The sequence below is a fragment of the Gorilla gorilla genome, chromosome 23 (assembly GCF_029281585.2).
Source record: "Gorilla gorilla gorilla isolate KB3781 chromosome 23, NHGRI_mGorGor1-v2.1_pri, whole genome shotgun sequence".
Lineage (NCBI taxonomy): Eukaryota > Metazoa > Chordata > Mammalia > Primates > Hominidae > Gorilla > Gorilla gorilla.
In genome coordinates this window covers 40807640-40828443 of record NC_086018.1, presented here as the reverse complement: position 1 = coordinate 40828443, position 20804 = coordinate 40807640, and the positions used below count along the sequence as shown (strand labels likewise).

Genomic DNA, 20804 nt, shown 5'->3' with positions numbered 1-20804 from the left:
CTCATTTTTTGCTGCACTGTTCTCCAAATGACTGAAAACACCACGAGGACTGATTTTGGGTTAAAAGTAAATTTTAGCAAGTAGGTAAATTCATAAATATGGAATCCGTGAATAATGAGGATTGATTATCATTTGGAACCTGCATTTAGATATGAAGTCTTTGATCTTTCCTTTTCAGAAATGGTTTATGTGTTTGAGGTACTTGACTTCCTCAAGGTTTGGAAGCAAAATTTACTGGATGATAGATTACTAAAGTGCACGCAGAGGTCCTCTGTAGGGATGTTACTGATTTTATAAGAATGGAAAGCACCAATCTTTAGGAAACAGGTCTCTATAAGGGAAGCGAAAGGTATCAAATAAAACCCTTTACAGGCCGGATGAAATGCTCAGCCCTGCGTTGTTTTTTTGTTCTAGCTGTGGCTTGATAGTTGTGTGGTTCCACCTTTGTCCCCTCCACCAAAGGAGGAAGATTTTTTTGCCTCTCACGTTTCTCCTGAGGTATGTATTATGCTTCACATCATTTTAAAGTGTGCTTACTCTGACAGTTAACAAAAGGTGCATATTTAAAATGTTAGGATGTAGGCTAAGCTCTTGTAACAAGAAGTCCTGAAACATAACTACTGAAGAGAGAAATGACATTATCAACAATTCCAAGGTTAGGATATCTGCCGTTGACTGATGGACTGACTTCGCTGTTCTCAACATATGGCTTCCATCTCAGGGTCTAAAGCAGCTGCTCCAGTTTAAGACTCTCCCAGCTTAAGAGAAGAGGACAAGCATCCTTGAGAGCTAATGCCCTATTCTTTTATTTATTTATTTTTGGGGGGACTGAATCTGGCTCTGTTTCCCAGGCTGGAGTGCAGCGGCACGATCTCAGCTCATTACAACCTCTGCCCCCTGGGTTCAAGTGATTCTCCAGCCTCAGCCTCCCGAGTAGCTGGGACTACAGGTGCGCACCAACACACCCAGCTAATTTTTTTTTTGAGATGGAGTTTCGCTCTTGTCACCTAGGGTGGAGTGCAATGGCGTGATTTTGGCTCACTGCAATCTCCACCTCCTGGGTTCAAGCGATTCTTTTGCCTCAGCCTCCCGAGTAGCTGGGACTACAGGTGCACGCCACCACACCTGGCTAATTTTTGTATTTGTAGTAGAGACGAGGTTTCACCATATTGGCCAGGCTGGTCTCAAACTCCTGACCTCAGGTGATCCCCCCGCCTTGGCCACCCAAAGTTCTGGGATTATAGGTGTGAGCCACTGTACCCCACCACAAATGCCCTATTCTTTTACAGAAAAAGTCTAGAGGGAGCTCCCATCCCTTCTACTTATGTCCTATGAGCTGAAATTTAGTTGCATGTCTTACCTAGCTGCCAGGGAGAACTGAGAATTTATTACTAGTAGTGTGCCACAGTTCAGTTCAGAGCTCTGAAACTGACTAAAAATGAAGACATTTTTAATAGGGGTTTCATTCTCAGTGCCCCAGTTTTGCTGTTTATGTAGTATTATCTCAAAGCTATTGGATGAGTTAATGCAGGTAAAAGTACTTAGTACCTGGCACAAAGTAAGCCTTCAGTAAGTGCTCTTAATATCACTATCTTCATCTTTGTGACCTGATAGCAACAGTGACAGCAATCCATAGTACTTCTGTGGCCTCTCCTCAGATCACTTAGATCTAGGGAAAATAAAGCCTAAAAGGCCACAGTATTTACTGTTTGGCCCTTTCTTTTCTTTCTTCCTTTCTTTTTTTTTTTTTTAAAGATGGAGTTTTCCCTCTTGTTGCCCAGGCTGTAGCGCAATGGCGCAATCTCGGCTCACTGCAACGTCCACCTCCCGGGTTCAAGCGATTCTCCTGCCTCAGCCTCCCAAGTAGCTGGGATTATAAGCATGCGCCACCACACCTGGCTAATTTTGTATTTTTAGTAGAGACAGGGTTTCGCCATGTTGGTCAGGCTTGTCTCGAACTCCTGACCTCAGGTGATCCACCTGCTTCGGCCTCCTAAAGTGCTGGGATTATAGGCATGAGCCACCACACCAGGCCTACTATTTAGCCCTTTAAGGTAACGTGTGCCTACCTCTGTCTTGGAGCGTCATATGTTCTGCCAGCTACTCTAGCTCCTCCCAGTCCCACTGGGTAAGGAGCACGATTTGTTGAACTCTTGCTCAATCTATTCTTTAATTTTCTTTTTTTCTTTCTTTCTTTTTTTTTTTGAGATGGAGTCTTACTCTTCTGTCACCCACATTGGAGTGCACTGGCACAATCTTGGCTCACTGCAGCCTCTGCCTCCCAGGTTCAGGTGATTCTCCTGCCTCAGCCTCCCAAGTAGTTGGGATTACAGGCCCACGCCACCACGCCTGACTAATTTTTTTTGTAATTTTAGTAGAGACAGGGTTTCACCATATTGACCAGTCTGGTCTCGAACTCCTGACCTCAGGTGATCTGCCTGCCGCAGCCTCCCAAAATGCTGGGATTACAGATGTGAGCCACTGTGCCCAGCTTATTCCTTAATTTTCAATTTAAAACTATGTAAAGTTGTACACAGGTTGTTAAAGCTTGTTTTTTGGTTTTTTTTTTTTTTTTTTGCTATTATAATTTACACATACTTATTAGCATTGTCACAGTCAGTAGTTACCAAAAATGGTTATCAAGAAAGAGGAGAACAGGCCAGGCATGGTGGCTCATGCCTGTAATCTCAGCAGTTTGGGAGGCCGAGGTGGGAGGATAGCTTGAGCCCAGTCGTTTGAGACGAGCCTGGGCAGCATAGTGAGACTCCTTCTCTACAAAAAATTTAAACTGTAGCTGGGCGTGGTGGCACATGCCTGCAATCTCAGCTACTCAGGAGGCTGAGGTGGAAGCACTGCTTGAGCCTGGGAGGTCAAGGCTGCAGTGAGCTATGATTGTGCTTCTGCACTCTAGCCTGGGGAACAGAGCAAGACCCCGTTTCTAAAAAAAAAAGAAAGCAAGAAAAAAATAGATATGCCTTCCTTTCCATTAACAGGGACTCAGAATGTGGCTGTTTAAATTGTTAGGTTTTTCCTGTGCTTTGATTTGTTTTTTATGGCTGTTTTCTTGCTTTGTCTGCTAATGACTTTTCTCGCCTTGTTTCAGGTGAGTGACACAGCGTGGGCATCAGCAATAGCGGAACCATCTTCTTTAACATCAAGGCCTGTGGAAACCACTTTGGGAAATAATGAAGGTGGAGTCCTTAGAACTGTCATGTAATACTATTCTATGGTTCAGTGGCATGCTATGAAACTATTAAAAATTAAGATGGGCCAGGCACAGTGGCTCATGCCTGTAATCCCAGCACTTTGCGAGGCTGAGGCGGGAGGATCGCCTGAGCCCAGCAGTCAGAGACCAGCGTGGGCAACATAGTCCCCATCTCTATCCAAAAAAAAAAAACTGAAACCTAAAAATATTAAAATGTAGACCCTTCTGTCTTTTTTTTTTTGTTTGAGACAAAGTCTTGCTCTGTCGCCGAGGCTGGAGTGCGATGGCGCGATCTCGGCTCACTGCAACCTCCGCCTCCTGGGTTCAAGCAATTCTCCTGCCTCAGCCTCCCTAGAAGCTGGGATTACAGACATGCACCGCACATCTGGCTAATTTTTGCAACATGGTTTCACCATGTTGGCCATGCTGGTCTCGAACTCCTGACCTCAGGTGATCCACCCGCCTTGGCCTCCCAAAGTGCTGGGATTACAGACGTGAGCCACCACACCTGGCCAACCCTTCTGTCTTAACAGGAAGAAATATTCATAATAGACTATAAAGTGGGGGAACAATATTACTGAACATGGAATATAATAATCATTTTTGTAAAAAAAGAAAAACATAACAAAAACGTTCTGGAAAGCACATAGCAAATTGTTAAATAGAGAGTGAAATTACTGAGGATTTTTAGTTCTCACTTGATACAGTGTTGAAGTGTCTGAACTTTTATAATGAGTATGGGTTACTTTTATCATCAAACACAAAATTTCAATTTAAAAACTGTTGTAAAAATAGTTGATACATAATGATTCACATTTGGTGACTTTCTTACAGGATTACATTTATTGTAAATATATCAGTTGCTTACATATTAAAAATCACTTGTGACATGAGTAGTCAGCTCTTTCTGTTTTAAAATTGTGCATCCTTTGTTAGGCCAGAATCTTAGTGTAAATTAACAACAAAAATGTAACTTTGGACAACTAAGCAGTGAGTTCATGGGTTATGATACCTTAAGAAGTGCTGGCTTATATAAACTGAGCCTTGAACTACTCTAAGGAACATAGCGTAACAGGAAAGACGAAGCAGTCACCAACCGCGGGTTGGGTGATGGTATTGAGAAAATTTCTGGCAAGGATTTTGCTGGAGGGTAGGAGAGTAAGTGGTATTTATCAAGAAAGTAGTCCTAGGAGAGAGAGGCACTCAGCTGTGTCCCAGAGTGGAGTCATGTTGTAAAGAAAAGGAGTCGCATAGCCAGGCATGGTTGTGCACGCCTGTGATCCCAGCTACTAGGGAGACTGAGGCAGGCAGATCTCTTAAGCCTATGAGTTTGAGACTGCAGTGAGCTATGATTGCACCACTGTACTCTCCAGCGTGGGTGACAGAGAGATACCCTGACTCTAAAAAAAAAAAATAAGAAAAAGAAAGAAAAGGAGTCGCTTCCTTTGTATTGAGTTATAGGTATAAGGGTGGGAATGTCTGAGATTTCCATCAAACAGTAGAATGCTGATTTTTCATTGTGCTGGTATACGAGTAGACATATCAGTGAATCAGGATAAGAACATTGCATATCCTAGGTAACAATGGGTTATTTGATGAATGGAATTTGGACAAGTGTCTGGCATTTTAGAAACAAATAATAAAACAAAGTAGAATTTCTTCTTTACTCTTTACACCAGGCTAAATTCAGGTAGTTCAAAGATTTACATGAAAATATGATTATCCTAGAAGAAAACATAGGTAAAGCTTTTTTATTATCCTGAATTGAGGAAGCCCTTCTATGCATATTCAAATCTCATAAAAGGAAAACGTTAATAAATCTGATGACATAAAAATACAACATTTCTGTTTTGAAAAAGTACTTTAAAGTGAAGACAAATGATAAACTTATATTTGCAATTCGTATGTAGACAAAAACGGCTTATTTCCTTACTATGCAAAGAACTCTGATGTGGTTGTTTTGTGGATGATTTGCACCCTGTGATTTTTTTTTCACATTCTTTTTTTAGGCATATGACTGTAGATGCCTGCAAAGAAGACATTTATACACCTCTAACTGGAGTTTAGTTTTTTGATTTCTTAGCCTTACACTATAGTGCAGCCACATTTGCCCTTGGGTGTTTTTCTGCCTGTGTTTGCTTTTTGTTTTGCTTGGAGTGTGGCTCTGCCTTGATTGGCATGGGTTGCCTCTTTGTTGGGGTTCAGCTTTAAGACCAGCCAGCGAGCACTCCCAGTCACAACTGCATTTGTGCATTTTTTCTTCCTCATAGCATAGCAAACACCAGTTCTGGAAATTACTGTGTTTCTTAGTTTGCATGTCCACTGTGTGTCCCCTCTGCTGAGCTGTGAGCTCCTCCAGAGAGAGATTGTTTTTTAAGATGAGAAATCTACCTGAGCCATTGATTGATTTACCGTTATCAATCAGAGAGAAGAGAAGAAAGAATTCCCACAATCTCCTAACTAACAAACAGGAACAGTGCGTTATATATCTTTTGTGAAAGTACAGATGATAATTTAACTATTTTCACTATTATAATTTATTAGCAGAAAAGGGCTTTGAGGCCAGGTGCAGTGGCTCACGCCTATAATCCCAACACTTTGGATGGCTGAGGTGGGTGGATCACTAGAGGCCAGGGGTTCAAGGCCAGCCTGGCCAACATTGCAGGACCCTATCTCTACTAAAAATACAAAAATTAGCCAGGCATGGTGGTGCATGCCTGTAATCCCAGCTACTCGGGAGGCTGAGGCAGGAGAATCCCTTGAACCTGGGAGGCGGAGGTTGCAGTGAGCCGAGTTCGCACCACTACACTCCAGCCTGGGCAACAGAACAGGACTCTGTCTCGAAAAAAAAAAAAAAAAAGGCCAGGGGCTTTGAGATTGAGGGTTAGCCATGGAGATATGTGTAACCTCTGAAGTCCAGATGTCACAGTTTGTTTTAACAGAAACCCCAGTAACTAACACAGCACAAGAATTTTTTTTTTTTTTGAGACAGAGTTTCACTCTTGTTGCCCAGGCTGGAGTGCAATGGTGTGATCTCAGGTCACCACAACCTCTGCATCCCGGGTTCAAGCGATTCTCCTGTCTCAGCCTCCCAAGTAGCTGGGATTACAGGCATGTGCCACCACGCCTGGCTAATTTTTGTATTTTTAGTAGAGACGGGTTTCACCATGTTGGCCAGGCTGGTCTTGAACTCTTGACCTTATGATGCGTCCCCCTTGGCCTCCCGAAGTGCTGGGATTACAGGTGCGAGCCACCACGCCTGGCCCTCATCTTTGTATTTTTTAGTAGATATGGGGTTTCGCCATGTTGGTCAGGCTGGTCTCAAACTCCTGACCTCAAGTGATCTGCCCGCCTCGACCTCCCAAAGTGCTGGGATTACAGGCATAAGCCACCACAAGCCCAGCCTACACTTTATCTATTTTTAAAGTAATAAATAAAATAAAATTAAAATAACAAAGTATGGTTGGGCGCGGTAGCTCACGCCTGTAATACCAACACTTTGGGAGGCCAAGGTGGGAGGTCTCGAACTCCTGAGCTCACGCAGTCCGCCCAACTTGACCTCTGAAAGTTCTGGGATTACAGGTGTGAGCCACTGTGCCTGGCTTTTAATGAAGGCTTCGTAGAGTTGCTAACCAGGATCACTTTTTAGGTAAAATAGAATAAACAAGGCAGATTTCTTGGCAACTGAAAATTTAGATTTCTATCACTGATGTAATTGGTATTAGAATTTCCATGTATTAGGCCGGGTGCAGGGGCTCACGCCTGTAATCCCAGCACTTCAGGAGGCCAAGGCGGGTGGATCACCTGAGGTCAGGAGTTTGAGAACAGCCTGACCCACATGGAGAAACCCCATCTCTACTAAAAATACAAAATTAGCCGGGCATGGTGGCGCATGCCTGTAATCCCAGCTACTTGGGTGGCTGAGGCAGGATAACGGCTTGAACCCGGGAGGCGAAGGTTGCAGTGAGCCGAGATCGTGCCATTGCACTCCAGCTTGGGTAAGAAGAGTGAAATTCTGTCTCCAAAAGAAAAAAAAACAAAACAAAACAAGGATTTCCACATATTAACATACATTGGGTGTGTATAGTCCACAGAGGTACTAAGTATCTTTTGACAGGTCACATTAAATCACCAGATCATAAGGTAGAATTTTGAATCGTATTAGTTGAAGAGACCACTAACATTTTTATTTGATAAAGCCATTGGATTAAAAATAAACTTCTACTTTAATGGACTTTTAAGTCAAAATTCTTATAACGTTAAAATAGAATATACAGCTAAAAAGGTAGGTGATCATTGACAAAATTGGATAAGATATGTAGCACTGAGCAAGTTGAATTATTATACATTCAAAAGCAAGTTAGCTGAGTATATTTTCTGCACTAATATCAATGTTTTGAATTTTCAGGTGGACAAGAGCAAGGACCAAGTGTGGAAGGTCTTAATGTACCAACAAAGGCTACTTTAGGTAATATGCTTAAAATCCTACATTCTGATTTAAAGTGTATGACTCATTAAGAAAAAAATAAATCCTCTTGCATTTGGCCTAGGCATCTCACCTGATGGAGTAATATAATCATGACCGAATCTGTTAATAAGATTTTATTAAACAAAAGATGCTATATATATATATATGTTTTTTATTCATCTCTCAAGCTTCCAACAAAGATGCTACATTTTAACCAGCTTGATAATATAAAATGCAGCATTGTGGCTGGGGCCAGTGACTCACACCTGTAATCCTAACGCTTTATGAAGCCGAGGTGGTCGGATCGCTTGAGCCCAGGAGTTCGAGACCAGCTTGGGCAACACAGCGAAACCTTAGCTCTACAAAACAACAACAACAACAACAACAAAAATTACCTGAGTGTGGTGGCACACATCTGTAGTCCCAGCTACTTGGGAGACTGAGGCAGGAGGATCACTTGAGCCTGGGAGGTTGAGGCTGCAGTGAGCCATGATCACACCACTGTACTCTGCCCTGGGTAGACAGAGTGATACCTTGTCTCAAAAAAAAAAAAAAAAAGCAGCAATGTGCACATTTAGCCAATATGGCTGCTGATGGTTTTGATTCGTGGGTTTATGTTGGGCTGGCTCACCTTACAGAAATAAGCAGTGGTCAGAACATCTACACCATTCCTTTTTACTCAAGAACTCATTTTCTTCTCTTTCTAATTTTATTATAGGTGAACTTAATCTTAAATTTTTCATTATCAAGGAATTATAATTTGTAATTGTTACATATTCCATTACATTAGTTGGAAAGCAGCTGCTTTGGTGAAAAATAACTAAACTGTTAGAAATGCTCCTGACATTTTCATCATGTATTAGACTTGTCAGAGTTTGGGAGCAGGTTATGTGACTACTACAATACAAATCTGAAAGAAAGTAATGAAAAGGAAAACTCCCACAAGCATCTTTTTCACACTTGAAATGTAATGACGTTGTTCTCTACTCACGGCTAAAGATTGTAATCTTTTGCTGTTTGTGGCTTTATGCTATCTTTTCCTATCAAAGCACATTCTTATCTTTATATGAAAAAATTAAGACTTTAATTTTGCTGGGTTTCTTAGACGTAATTCTAAAGACAATATATAACCTATAAGTAAAATGTACTCAGAAAATGATTTTTAAGAAACTTTCTCTAAAAGTATTTTTGTGCAATTTAGAAAGTACTGTTATTAAAATAAGAGAATGCTTTATGTTTCTTTTTTTTTTTTTTGGAGACAGAGTCTCACTCTGTCACCCAGGCTGGAGTACACTGGCACGATCTCAGCTCACTGCAACCTCTGCCTCCCGGTGCCTCCTGGGTTCAAGCGATTCTCGTGCCTCAGCCTCCCAAGTAGCTGGGATTACAGGTGTGTGCCACCATGCCCAGCAAACTTTTTGTATTTTTAGTGGAGACGGGGTTTCACCATATTGTCCAGGCTGTTCTCAAACTCCTGACCTCAGGTGATCTGCCCGCCTTGGCTTCCCAAAGTGCTGGGATTACAGGCATGAGCCACCATGCCTGGCCGAGGATGCTTTATATTTATTTTGGCTACTATGATAAAATCTATATATAAGCCAAGGTGAAAAAGCATGTCACTGGCTGCTTTAGTTGTATACATAATGCCTAGCTAACTTTATTTTTATTATTGTTATTACTTTTTTGAGCTAGAGTCTCGCTTTATTGCCCATGCTGGAGTGCAGTGGGTGCAATCACAGTTCACTGCAGCCTGGCCCAAGGGATTCTCCCACCTCAGCCTCCCAAGTAGCTGGGACCACAGGCGCACGCCATCACACTGGGCTAATGTTTTTTGTTTGTTTGTTTGTGGAGATGGAGTCTCCCTATGTTGTCCAGGCTGCGAACTTTATATTTTCAAATAAGTTTTATGCAGCCATAAAAAAGAACAGTCATGTCCTTTGCAGCAACATGGCTGGAGGCCATTATCCTAAACAAACTAATGCAGAAACAAAACCAAATATCACATGTTTTCACTTATAAGTGAGGGCTAAATCTTGGGTTCATACGAACATAAAGATGGGAAGAGTAGACACTGAGGACTCCAAAAGGAGGGAGGGAGAGAGGGGAGCAAGAGCTGAAACACTTCCTGTTGGATACTGTGCTCACTGTCTGGGTGATGGGATCAAGAGAAGCCCAAACCTCAGCACCACACAATATACCCTTGTAACAAAACTGCACATGTACTCCCTGAATCTAAAATAAAAATGGAAAATTATAATGATTTTTAAAGTTTTTGGGCTGGGCATGATAGTTCATACCTGTAATCCCAGCACTTTAGAAAGCCAAGGCAGGAGGATCACTTGAGGCCAGGAGTTCGAGACCAGACTGGGCAACATAGTGAGCTCCCCTGATCTCTACAAAAAAAAAAAAAAGAAAGAAAACCAGGCATGGTGGCATATGCCTGTAGTCCCAGCTACTAGGGAGGCTGAGATGAGAGGATCACTTGAGTACAGGAGTTCAATGCTGCAGTGAGCTCTGATCACACTACTACACTCCAGCCTAGGTAATGGAGTGAGACCATCTCTAAAAAATTGTTAGATTTTTAAAAGTGTTTTAAAGTTTTTGAAGAGTGGCGCTTAATAAAAGAGTTGTGGCATGGTGGCTCATACTCATAATTTCAGCACTTTTAAGAGGCTGAGGCAGGAGCATCACTTGAGCCCAGGAGTCCAAGACCAGTCTGGGCAACATAGCGAGACACCCATCTCTTAAAAAAAAAAAAAAAAAAAAAATAGCCAGATGTGGTGGTGCACACCTGTGATCCCAACTACTCAGAAGGCTGAAGTGGAAGGCTCCCTTGATCTGGGAGGTAATGCCACTGCACTCAGCTAAGGTGACAGAGCGAGACCCTGTCTCAAAAAAAAAAAAAAAAGAAGTTGTTGTAATATATTTTTTTAAATGCTCCTGAAGAAAGTACTGAGAGGGGCAAGCTCAGGCTCTATTTCTCTTCAGTGTGCTGTTAAAAAAAAAAAAATGCATTTTCTCTGAGTTTGGAGACTGCATGGAAATACTGAGGACACCATTTTGACAAAGTTCTGTTAATCCAAAATATGCTTATCAACTTGAGTCTTCTGGATGACAAACTAATGTGGAAAATGTTATCATCTCTTAAATAATAAAGTGCAGTATCTTAGAATTTTAAAAGACACACTAAAAAAGAAAAATTATTTCTATTGGTCTTACTTTTTAATTTTTATTTTTTGGCAGAGGTATCCTCTATCATAAAAAAGAAACCAAATCAAGCTAAAAAAGGCGTGAGTATTATGTACTTTATATATAAAAATCTGGTAGTTAAGCTTTAAAACTAAAAAGCCGCTTCGTCATTTTAGTTTTATTCTTTTGAACCATCTTGTAATAAATGTAGCTTTGATATAAGGAGTCTATGTTTTGTTCAAAGAGATTAATGTTATACTTATTGAATTTTTTCTAGAATGATTATTTAACATTTTTTCTGTCTATGACAAAATTCTGAAAAAAATTAACAAAGGTTCCCTGGGAATTTGTCTCCTGCTTGTGTAGATCAATAAGCAATGACATCTTGTGAGGCTTAGAGGGTAGTCGTCTGGTGAGTTTTCAGATACAGCGATGCATTGCGGAGCACCAGCTCTGGAGGCAGGTGCAGGGTTTGAATCCTGGCCTTGCCATGTATTGGCTGTGTGATCTTGGCCACATTCCTAACTTGTATGAGCTTTACTTTCCTCAGCCCTCTGTATCCAGGGGTTCTGCATCCATGGATTCAACCAATTGCAGATCAAAAATATTTGTGGGGAAAAAAAAACAATAGGCCAGGCGTAGTGACTCACGCCTGTAATCCCAGCACTTTGGGAGGCCGAGGCAGGTGGATCACTTGAGCCCCGGAGTTCAAGACCAGCCTGGGCAAAATGGTGAAATCCCGTCTCTTCAAAAAATACAAAAAGTAGCTGGATTTGGTGGCCCATGCCTGTAGTCCCAGCTACTCGGGATACTAAGGTGGGAGGATCGCTTTACCCCAGGAGGCAGAGGTTGCAATGAGCTGAGATTGTGCCACTGTACTCCAGCCTGGTCAACAGCATGAGAGCCTGTCTCAAAAAAAGTAAAAAAAAATAAAAAGTAGAATACAACAGTAAAAACAATACAAATAAAAACACAGAATTAATAACTATTTTCATAGCATTTACATTATTTAGGCATAATAAGTAATCTAGAGATGATTGAAAGTATACCGGAGGCTACGCGTGGGTTAAATGCAGATACTATGCCATTTTACGTAAGGGACTTGATCATCGCAGATTTTGTTATCCACAGGGTCATGAAACCAATTCCCCCATGCTGAGGGACTCCTGGAATAATACTAACTTCACAGAGTTCTGAGGACTAAGCCACAGAACAAATGTAGAGTGCTTGTCACAGTGCCTTGTCACAGTTAGGAAATGTTAGCTGTAGTCACAAAAGCTTTCAAACAGCTCGTGTAGACTATAGTCTTATATATGTTCTAGCTTGGGGCCAAAAAAGGAAGTTTGGGAGCTCAGAAAGTGGCAAACACATGCTTTAATGAAATTGAAAAACAAGCTCAAGCTGCGGATAAAATGAAGGAGCAGGAAGACCTGGCCAAGGCGGTACCTAAAGAAGAATCAATGTAAGTTTAATTTCATTATATTAATACATTTTCAGGAAATAAAACTATTAACTCCAAGATTTTGCTTTCCAAATGCCATGTATTTTTGTGTGTGGGGGGGAAGGGAGGGTACTGCAAAATTCAGTTTTATGAAAACTGCTATTGCATTGGCATGTGGATTGGAAGGGAAAGAGACGATGGGGGCAGCAACACTTTCTGCTGAGGCTGTAAAGGCAAGACTGGAGTGACGTCAGTGAGAAGGGAAAGACAGAGATGGATGGAGGTGTTTACACATGAAACATGCTTCACATTATTAGAGTTGGGGAAATGCAAATCAAAGTCACAATAAGATACCACTGTGTACTCTCTAGGGAAGCTATAATAAAAAAATCAGTAACAGGTGTTGGCTAGGATGTAGAGAAATTTGAACCCTTGTACATTGCTGATGGCAATGTGAAATGGTGCCACTATTGTGAAAAACAGTTCGGCAGTCCTTCAGAAAGTTAAATGTAAAGTTTCCATGTGACCCAGCAAATCTACTCCTAAGTATATACTCAAGAGAAATTAAAACTTACATCTGTGCAACCACACACAAACTCGTGCATGAATGTTCATAGTGGCGTTAATCCTAATAGCCAAAAAGTAGAAATTACCTAAATATCTACCAACTGATAAATGAGAAAGAAAATGTGGTATGTCCATACAATGGACTATTACTCAGCCACAAAAAGGAATATAGTCCTGATATGTGCCACAACATGGATAAACCTTGAAAAGTTTATGCTAAGAAAGAAGCCAGTCATAAAAGATCACATGATATGATTCTGTCTATATGCAATGTCCAGAATAGGCAAATCCATAGAGACATAAAGCAACTTACTGGTTGCCAGGGCCTGGGGGGAGGAGAGAATGGAGAGTGGCTGCTAATGGTCCCGGCCTGCTTTTTGGACTGCTGAAAGTGTTCTGGAGTTAGTGATGATGACGGTACAGCTTTGTGAATGTGCTGAAACCACTGAATCGTGTACTTTAACAGGGTGAGTTTTACGGTATGTGAATTATATCTCCATAATGAAAAAAGTATTTATAATCTGAAGCCCTGTTGGACTCTGTGACTAAATTCTAAATACATGATGGAAGACTATGGCTCTGGTGGTGTCTCCAGAGGTTCTGAGCCTGGATCTTGGAGAGGGAGAAGGAAGAGTTTCAGAGAATGAAGAAGGTGGGATGATCGTGTGTGTCGGGGGCTTGCCTGAAGTGGAGGAGTTGGAACAATAATGTGGAGCACCTTTAAGTCAGGCTGTGGTTGTCCACTTACCCGAGAGAAACAGCTCCTTCAGCAGTGCTGTGATGAAGGGGCGTCTCGGGAAAATGAGTTCGGTAGTGATACCCAGGCCAGGAAGAGGGGAGGAGACTGGAAGCCAGGAGGCCAGTGAAGAGACCGGTTTTCCATAGACATTTGTAAGGCTCTTGAGAGGTTTTCATTTGTGTTGAAATCAGAAGAGAAAGATGGCCTTCTGGAAACCGTGACTGTACCAAAGATCAGGAGAGAAGAAGGGCGGAGGGTGCATGCCACACAGAAAGGAAAAGTAACCTGGATCCCTATTTTTTATGTGTATGTTTTTTAATGGTGTTTTCTCTTACTTTCATGCGTATTTTATCTGTTTTAGCTTGAGTTACTATAGACTGTATGATGAAGAAAATAACACCTATTTTATGAGGTGGTTTTAAGGATTAGTTTAATAGCTTAAATGCTCATTGAAGTGCATTAAACAGTACCTGGCACATAGTAGGTGCTCAGTAAATGCAACTACTTTTCGTACTGTCTTACTGTTCATACTGACGGTTCGCTAAGATGGAGTTTATAAGGTAAACCCAAATAATTTGAAGTTGATAGTTGTTTCTCCTTGTCATTTAATTCACAGTACATAGGGGGCAGCACTGAACTGTATTTAGGTCGAATATGGTTTGAAATGCTTTGTGTACAAAAATTTACGTTGACTTGTCACAGACTTTAATTTCTCTTACTAAGCTAAGTTTTTGTCCCTGGCAAAGGGAAAGGTTAGATTTGAGTGTTTCGATGGCTTCTCTTGGTATTTGGGAGTAGGCTCTGTCCAGATTACTCATGCTTGAGGTTTTCCCAGAGCGTGTGTAAAATCGGGCCCTGATCAGCTTCCTTCCTGCAAGTAAGCTGGATGGAGAAGCTGCAGGTAAGCTGGATGGAGTGAAGTCTGGTTGTTACTTCTAATATTAACATGCTAATCTTCCTGAAAACAGGAAGCAACAACCAGACTTCACTTGTATCTTTCATTAGGAGTGTTTAATACATCACAAAAACAAAGATGCAGATCGGAAGATTTGTGAATTTGATTTGAGAAGCCAGTTTGGCAACTTTCATGGCCTTGTTCAGAACAACCACACCACTGTGCCTTAATGACCACCACTGCCACTCAAACTCGTAGAAAGTACAGGTGTTTTATCCTTAATACATGAGTGTTATGTTGCAAGTTAGTTTGTTTAATGGCTGTAAATAAAGTTATTTCAGCTCAGTAAACTGTCAGAACAGTGTTGTTCTTGTACTGTCAGAGTGTGAAACTAAACAGCCCATGCAGCATCCTGGTCTCCTTCTAGCAGTTTCCCGGCCCGTCCTCAGAGGCTCTCTGTGTGCCCACTTGGTAGGAAGGAAGGAAGAGGCAGAGCTGCCTTGAGCTGCTCCGCTTGTTTGATCTGTGTCCTGCAGTCCTCCCTTGAGCCAGTACCCGTAAGCGCTCCTGAAGTTCTGAGAAACGCGGTGTTCTGACTTCTTAACTCTGTTGGTGCTTCCAGAGAGATGTTCTCGTAAGCATCAAAGTGCACGCTTTTAGTGAGTGACCCAGTCCATGTCAGATTACCTAGGAAGGAAAACTTTTCCATCTCTTATCTTTCTAGTAGAACCTTTTCATCCCCATGCATCTTCTCCAGAAGAATCTGTTGCTGTAATTATATGTATTCATGATTTTAAACAGAGCTATTGTTTTCCTCCAAAAGAAAAAGTAGTATTTATTTGTTAAGGAATAAAATAGCCATAACCTGTTCTGTAGGAAGAGTAAGGAAAACAAACTGCCATGTGAAAACCAAAGAAATCTTGCTCGACTCATTAAAGAAAAGAAACAGCAAAAGCAAGATTACTTTTTCCTAATAAGAAATTCTGCGCCGGGCGCGGTGGCTCACGCTTGTAATCCCAGGACTCTTTGAGGCAGAGGCAGGCAGATCGCCTGAGGTCAGGAGTTCGAGACCAGCCTGGCCAACATGGTGAAACCTCGTCTCTACTAAAAATAGAAAAATTAGCTGGATATGGTGGCAGGTGCCTGTAATCCCAGCTACTTGGGAGGCTGAGGCAGGAGAATTGCTTGAACCTGATGGGTGGAGGTTGCAGTGAGCCAAGATTGCACCACTGCACTCCAGCCTGGGCGACAGAGCAAGACTCCATTTCAAAAAACAAAGAAATTCTGTTGTCTTTCCCTATTACTATGCAGAAATTTATTTATATTACTAGGAATTTATACAATGCCTCTTTTGCCAGGAATTCATGGTATTTTACATGTTTTTATAAAGTGGATGATAACTTAGAAATCCTTGTAAGTTAGATAGATCATTTTTCAGGGCCCTGAAATGTTGTGCTGTCCCACTAAAATATGATGCAAACTGCTATTCTTGCTATATAGGCATAGTTTTCTTTATGAAAAATTAAGTCATTATTGCATTTTTAGAAATCTGAGAGCAAGGACAATGTTTTGTACACCTTTTTACCCCTTTGGTGTCCTGCTTGTAACAGATATTTGATTTTAAATAGAAGAGTGGTATTTGACTGACTAGTAGTGCTAAAGAGTCTTATTAGCTGATGAGTGACTATCCCATTTTAAATGCTCTCAGAAGCCTGATTGCATAGAGATGTATCTACAAGAAATTATTTTGTAAATGGAAGGATCCTTTTACAATTAAGTAAATAAAGCCCCTTAGTTGATCTATTTATAAAGTCAAATTTATATATTTATTTATTTATCTTAAATCAAGATAGACTAGTGAGACTAACCTCATGCTTTGTTATGTAATGTGGAAGTGTAATAAAAAATTAATCCAAGTAAGAAATCTTGCTTTTCACTGTCCCATATGGAAGTGATTTGGGTATACATTATGTTATTATACAATAATAGGTAACGTGAACTAAACTTGAACAGTGGTATAGGTTGAGCAGCAATGAGAAAGTGGCTGTAAGCTCATTCAAATTTTCTTAAACGTCTGTTCAAAAAAGGCACGTAGAAAAAACACCAACTTGCCTTCATAATTGTTAATTATGGAAAGAATCATGAAGCTAAAAGTATAAATTACATGTTTAATTTTGCTTGCTATTTTAATATAAGAACAAAGGATTAAAGCTAAATTAAGGAGTATTTGGTTTTTCTGGCAGTGTTTCATCATTACGATTAGCCTATAAGGATCTTGAAATTCAAATGAAGAAAGACGAAAAGATGAACATTAGTGGCAAAAAAAATGTTGACTCAGACAGACTTGGCATGGGATTTGGAAATTGCAGAAGGTATGTGAGACTGCTTTCTTGGAGTTAGAATTTAAAACAGTGTGCCAATCATCAGTGGATTTTTCTTGGACTGTGTTAGTTTCAACTTTAGAGATTTTTTTTGTTATTCATTAACTTCTCTAATTATTTTTGCTTTGCTCTGGTATTCAGTATAACATGAAAAATTTCAAATTTGGCTCTTTAAAAGAAGGAAAAAGGTCTGGCTCTTTACATGAAGCACCTACCAGAGAGGAAACCATGGACATAACCAATATTTGTGACTGCATTTGGTGTAGACACAGTCCTCACAAAATTTTAACATTTTTGAAAGCTTGCACCAGAAAAAAAAATTGTTTTATTGCTTATGTTTTTAACCCCTCGAATACATTTGTCTTTGTTCAAAATATAAATTAAAGCTTTATTTTGGTGAAACAAAAGTTTGTGAACTTACTGATATATATATTTTTCTGTTTTCTCAAGTGGTATTTCACATTCAGTGACTTCAGATATGCAGACCATAGAGCAGGAATCACCCATCATGGCAAAACCAAGAAAAAAGTATAATGATGACAGTGACGATTCATATTTTACTTCGAGCTCAAGGTACTGTATTACAAATCATCGTTGAAGTGTCATTTTGAAAAGCAGTGACTAGTATGGATTTATTAGTTTATTTGCATTAGGAGAAATTACAAATCAATTTACTTCACTGTTTTTAAAAGCTTTGGCTGGAGCCAGAGCTGTTCTTTGGAGTAAAAATTAGAGAAACGTTTGTAAAGGAACAACGTTGGCTAATATTAAAATGTTTGGCAATAAAATCAGCAACTGTGAGTTAAAATTAGAGGTAGGAGAGATGTGCTTATTTAAATTATGAAATTGGAGAAAACTGCAAAATCCTGAAGGTATGTGTTGTTTAATCCAGCAGTGGGAATATTTCACAGCTCTTTCTCAGGGCTTCAGCAGGTTTCTGTGCTTCAGAATGCCAGCTTCAGAAAACTCCAGTTGGTACAATAGTGCATTAAATAAACTATATGGGTATGTGTATTTATTAATGAGGAAGATGATTGCACTTTGAGGGGATCCCAGAGTAAAGCCTAGGTTTCTCTCCTTCGGCACTCACTATCTGATTGAGACAAAATGCATAACTCTAGTGTGAAGCTGACTGTGGAGAGCAGTGCACGGTCAAGTGGCCTGCCAGAGCAAAGAGAACAAGTTTAAACTTGAGTCAGTTCACTTTGTAAGGACCTGCTCGGCCCAGGGAGAGGTCTGCTAAAAAGGCACAAAATGAACCTGTGATTTCACTGGAGAGGGCACAGCTCAGGAACAGAGGGGTAAGAATATGGGCCCAGGGGCCAGATGGCATGGATTTGAATCCTGGCTTTCACTTACTTGTCACCTAGGCCAAGTTATTTAACTTCTTTGTGCTATAGCTTCCTCATCTGTAAATTAGGGACCCTAGTAGTACCTACCCGATAGGGTTGTGTGAGGATCAAATGAGATACTGCGAATGCTATAGCACGTTTAGAATGGTGCTTGGCTCTTACTATGTTTAGCTGCTATATGATAATATAGAAACTCAGTTTAAGAGATGTGATTCAGTCTAAATGTTTTTTGTTTGTTTGTTTATGAGATAGAGTCTCACTCTGTCACCCAGGCTGGAGTACAGTAGCATGATCTCGGCTCACTGCAACCTCCACCTCCCAGGTTCAAGCAATTCTTGTGCCTCAGCCTCCTGAGTAGCTGGGACTACAGGCGTGTGCCACCATACCCGGCTAATTTTTTGTATTTTTAGTAGAGATGGAGTTTCGCCATGTTGGCCAGGCTGGTCTCAAACCCCTCAAGTGATCTGCTGGCCTCAGCCTCCCAAAGTGCTGAGATTACAGGCATGAGCCTCCACGCCCAGCCTAAATGTTTGATTACTATTGTTAGGTAGTTAAACTAACCACATTGAGGACCACCTTTGGGTTAGCAGTTCATGAAAACTGAAGGTGTTCCTGTCAGAAATGGGCGGTGCTTACTGGAAGGCTCCATCACTTATGTCTCTGAGGGCATTAGAGTTGTCTGGCAATTTATAGGTTTGAAGCATTTTCATATGTATAAAAGATATATATGTGTGTGTGTATATATACACACCCACACACATGCACTTCATATATAGAACAGATATAAATATATTACCTAGGATCTAATTGTGAAATTGTATATTTTCCTATCAATGTTTATAGACAAGAAATTGTATAAAGAATACTATCCTTAAAAATGTCTCTAAGTATAGCTCTAAATTATTTCAAGTCCAGGGATTTTACCAAAAAAAAAAAAATAGTAGTTTAGTGGTGTTCCATGGTGGTATTTTCAGAGACGGGTAGTTTTATATTTTTGCCTATCCTTTGCAGCCTCTATAATGCACCAAGTTTGACTTTACTCAGAAGTGATACCAAAATCATGCCTTTTAAAGGTATGTAAGTAGATTTTACACAGAATAAAATTAAATGTGTAATTTGATTTGGAAACTGCATACGTGTCAGATCATTTCAGATATGAATATTAAATGGTGGACTAAGTCTGGGTCAGAGGAAACTCTTGGCAGTACGGGTCTGTATTTGCCTGTGTGGCTTCTCACAACATCTTTGATTATTTCACTGCTTATTAGCAACTTCTGCAGATGATAGTGTAGGAAGGTAAAGAAAGTTTAGGCTGGGCACGGTGGCTCACACCTATAATCCCAGCACATTGGGAAGCCAAGGCAGGAGGATCACTCGAGCCCAGGAATTCAGGACCAGACTGGGAAATATAGTGAGACCTCATCTTTACAAAAAATTTCAAAAATATTAGCCTAGCATGGTGGACATGCCTGTAGTCCCAGCTGCTTGGGAGGCTGAGGTGGAGGATCACTTGAGCCTGGGAGGCAGAGGTTACAGTGAGATTAGATTGCACCACTGCACTCCAGCCTGGGCAACAGAGCAAGACCCTCTCTCAAAAAAAAGAGAAAGTCTCAGTTAAATCAGTACTGTTGCTTGGTAGCCGGGTTGGTAAGAGAGCTCTAAGTGAGGTTGCCAAATGGGAACTTCAGAGACCCTCACTGGCTCCAGGTCACTGACAGGCCCCTGTGGGGCCTTTCTGCCTTGTAAGGGCTTCAGGGATCTTTCAGACTTCCCCTTCTTCAAAGGCTTAATCAAAAGAGTTAGCCCCAGAAGCCACTGTTGCTATGAAACTGTTACTTATGGTTTGAAACCTGGGAGCAGATGGCATATTTATATAGACCACGCCTCCTGGACTCTTTCCAGAGAGACCTTGGTGTATTGTTTATCACGACCTGCAGATTGTCTAATAGGAACATAAATGCCTTCTCTAGTCCTCCTTGGCATGGTGACCACCACTAGTAGAACGAGGATACTATTAGGTACTTTGGCAACTGAGGTAAAATAAACATGGACTCTGAAAGCAAATATATTAGTTCGATGAAGAGCTCTTACTGCTTTCAAATTATTCATTAGCCCATTAGAACTTGAACATTATGAATTATGAAAGAGTTCTGTTTCTGTTAAAAGTAAGATAAAACCTGTCCTTGGTTTTTTTTTTATTATTGAGTTCCATTATTTCTAGGATATAAACAGTATAATTATATATTGAGTACAAGATAATGAAACTAGAACAATTTGCTCAGCCTTATAAAGCCAGCATGGCCTTAATTAGAACAGACAACTGTCTATAGCTCTAAATCAGAGCAAATGTGATATTAGGGTGCTCTTAACAAGGGATTTTAAGGAATGTTTTCAAGATTGGGTAAAGACAGAGTGGGAGGGTAAAAATAAAAGTAAGAAAGCATTGAGAGCTATACAATCAAAACATTAGAAAGCCAATAAAGGTTTGGAGATGAGGAAGGAAAGTCTGTGTGTTTCTGAGCAGGGACTAGTGGCCGTTAGTTGTCCCACTCACCCCATCCTTCCAA

General features: G+C 40.7%; 1 protein-coding gene across 1 annotated transcript in view; it reads left to right on the top strand.

Moving 5' to 3' along the window:
* ARFGAP3 (ARF GTPase activating protein 3) overlaps positions 1 to 20804 on the top strand; it is a 60735-nt gene that overhangs the window by 22583 nt on the left and 17348 nt on the right. Inside the window, exons 5-11 of the mRNA XM_004063591.5 lie at positions 415 to 498; positions 3104 to 3191; positions 7614 to 7673; positions 10917 to 10963; positions 12185 to 12324; positions 16748 to 16876; positions 17336 to 17458. Of these exons, the coding sequence (XP_004063639.1) occupies positions 415 to 498; positions 3104 to 3191; positions 7614 to 7673; positions 10917 to 10963; positions 12185 to 12324; positions 16748 to 16876; positions 17336 to 17458 (671 nt within the window). The remainder of the gene's footprint in view (positions 1 to 414; positions 499 to 3103; positions 3192 to 7613; positions 7674 to 10916; positions 10964 to 12184; positions 12325 to 16747; positions 16877 to 17335; positions 17459 to 20804) is intronic.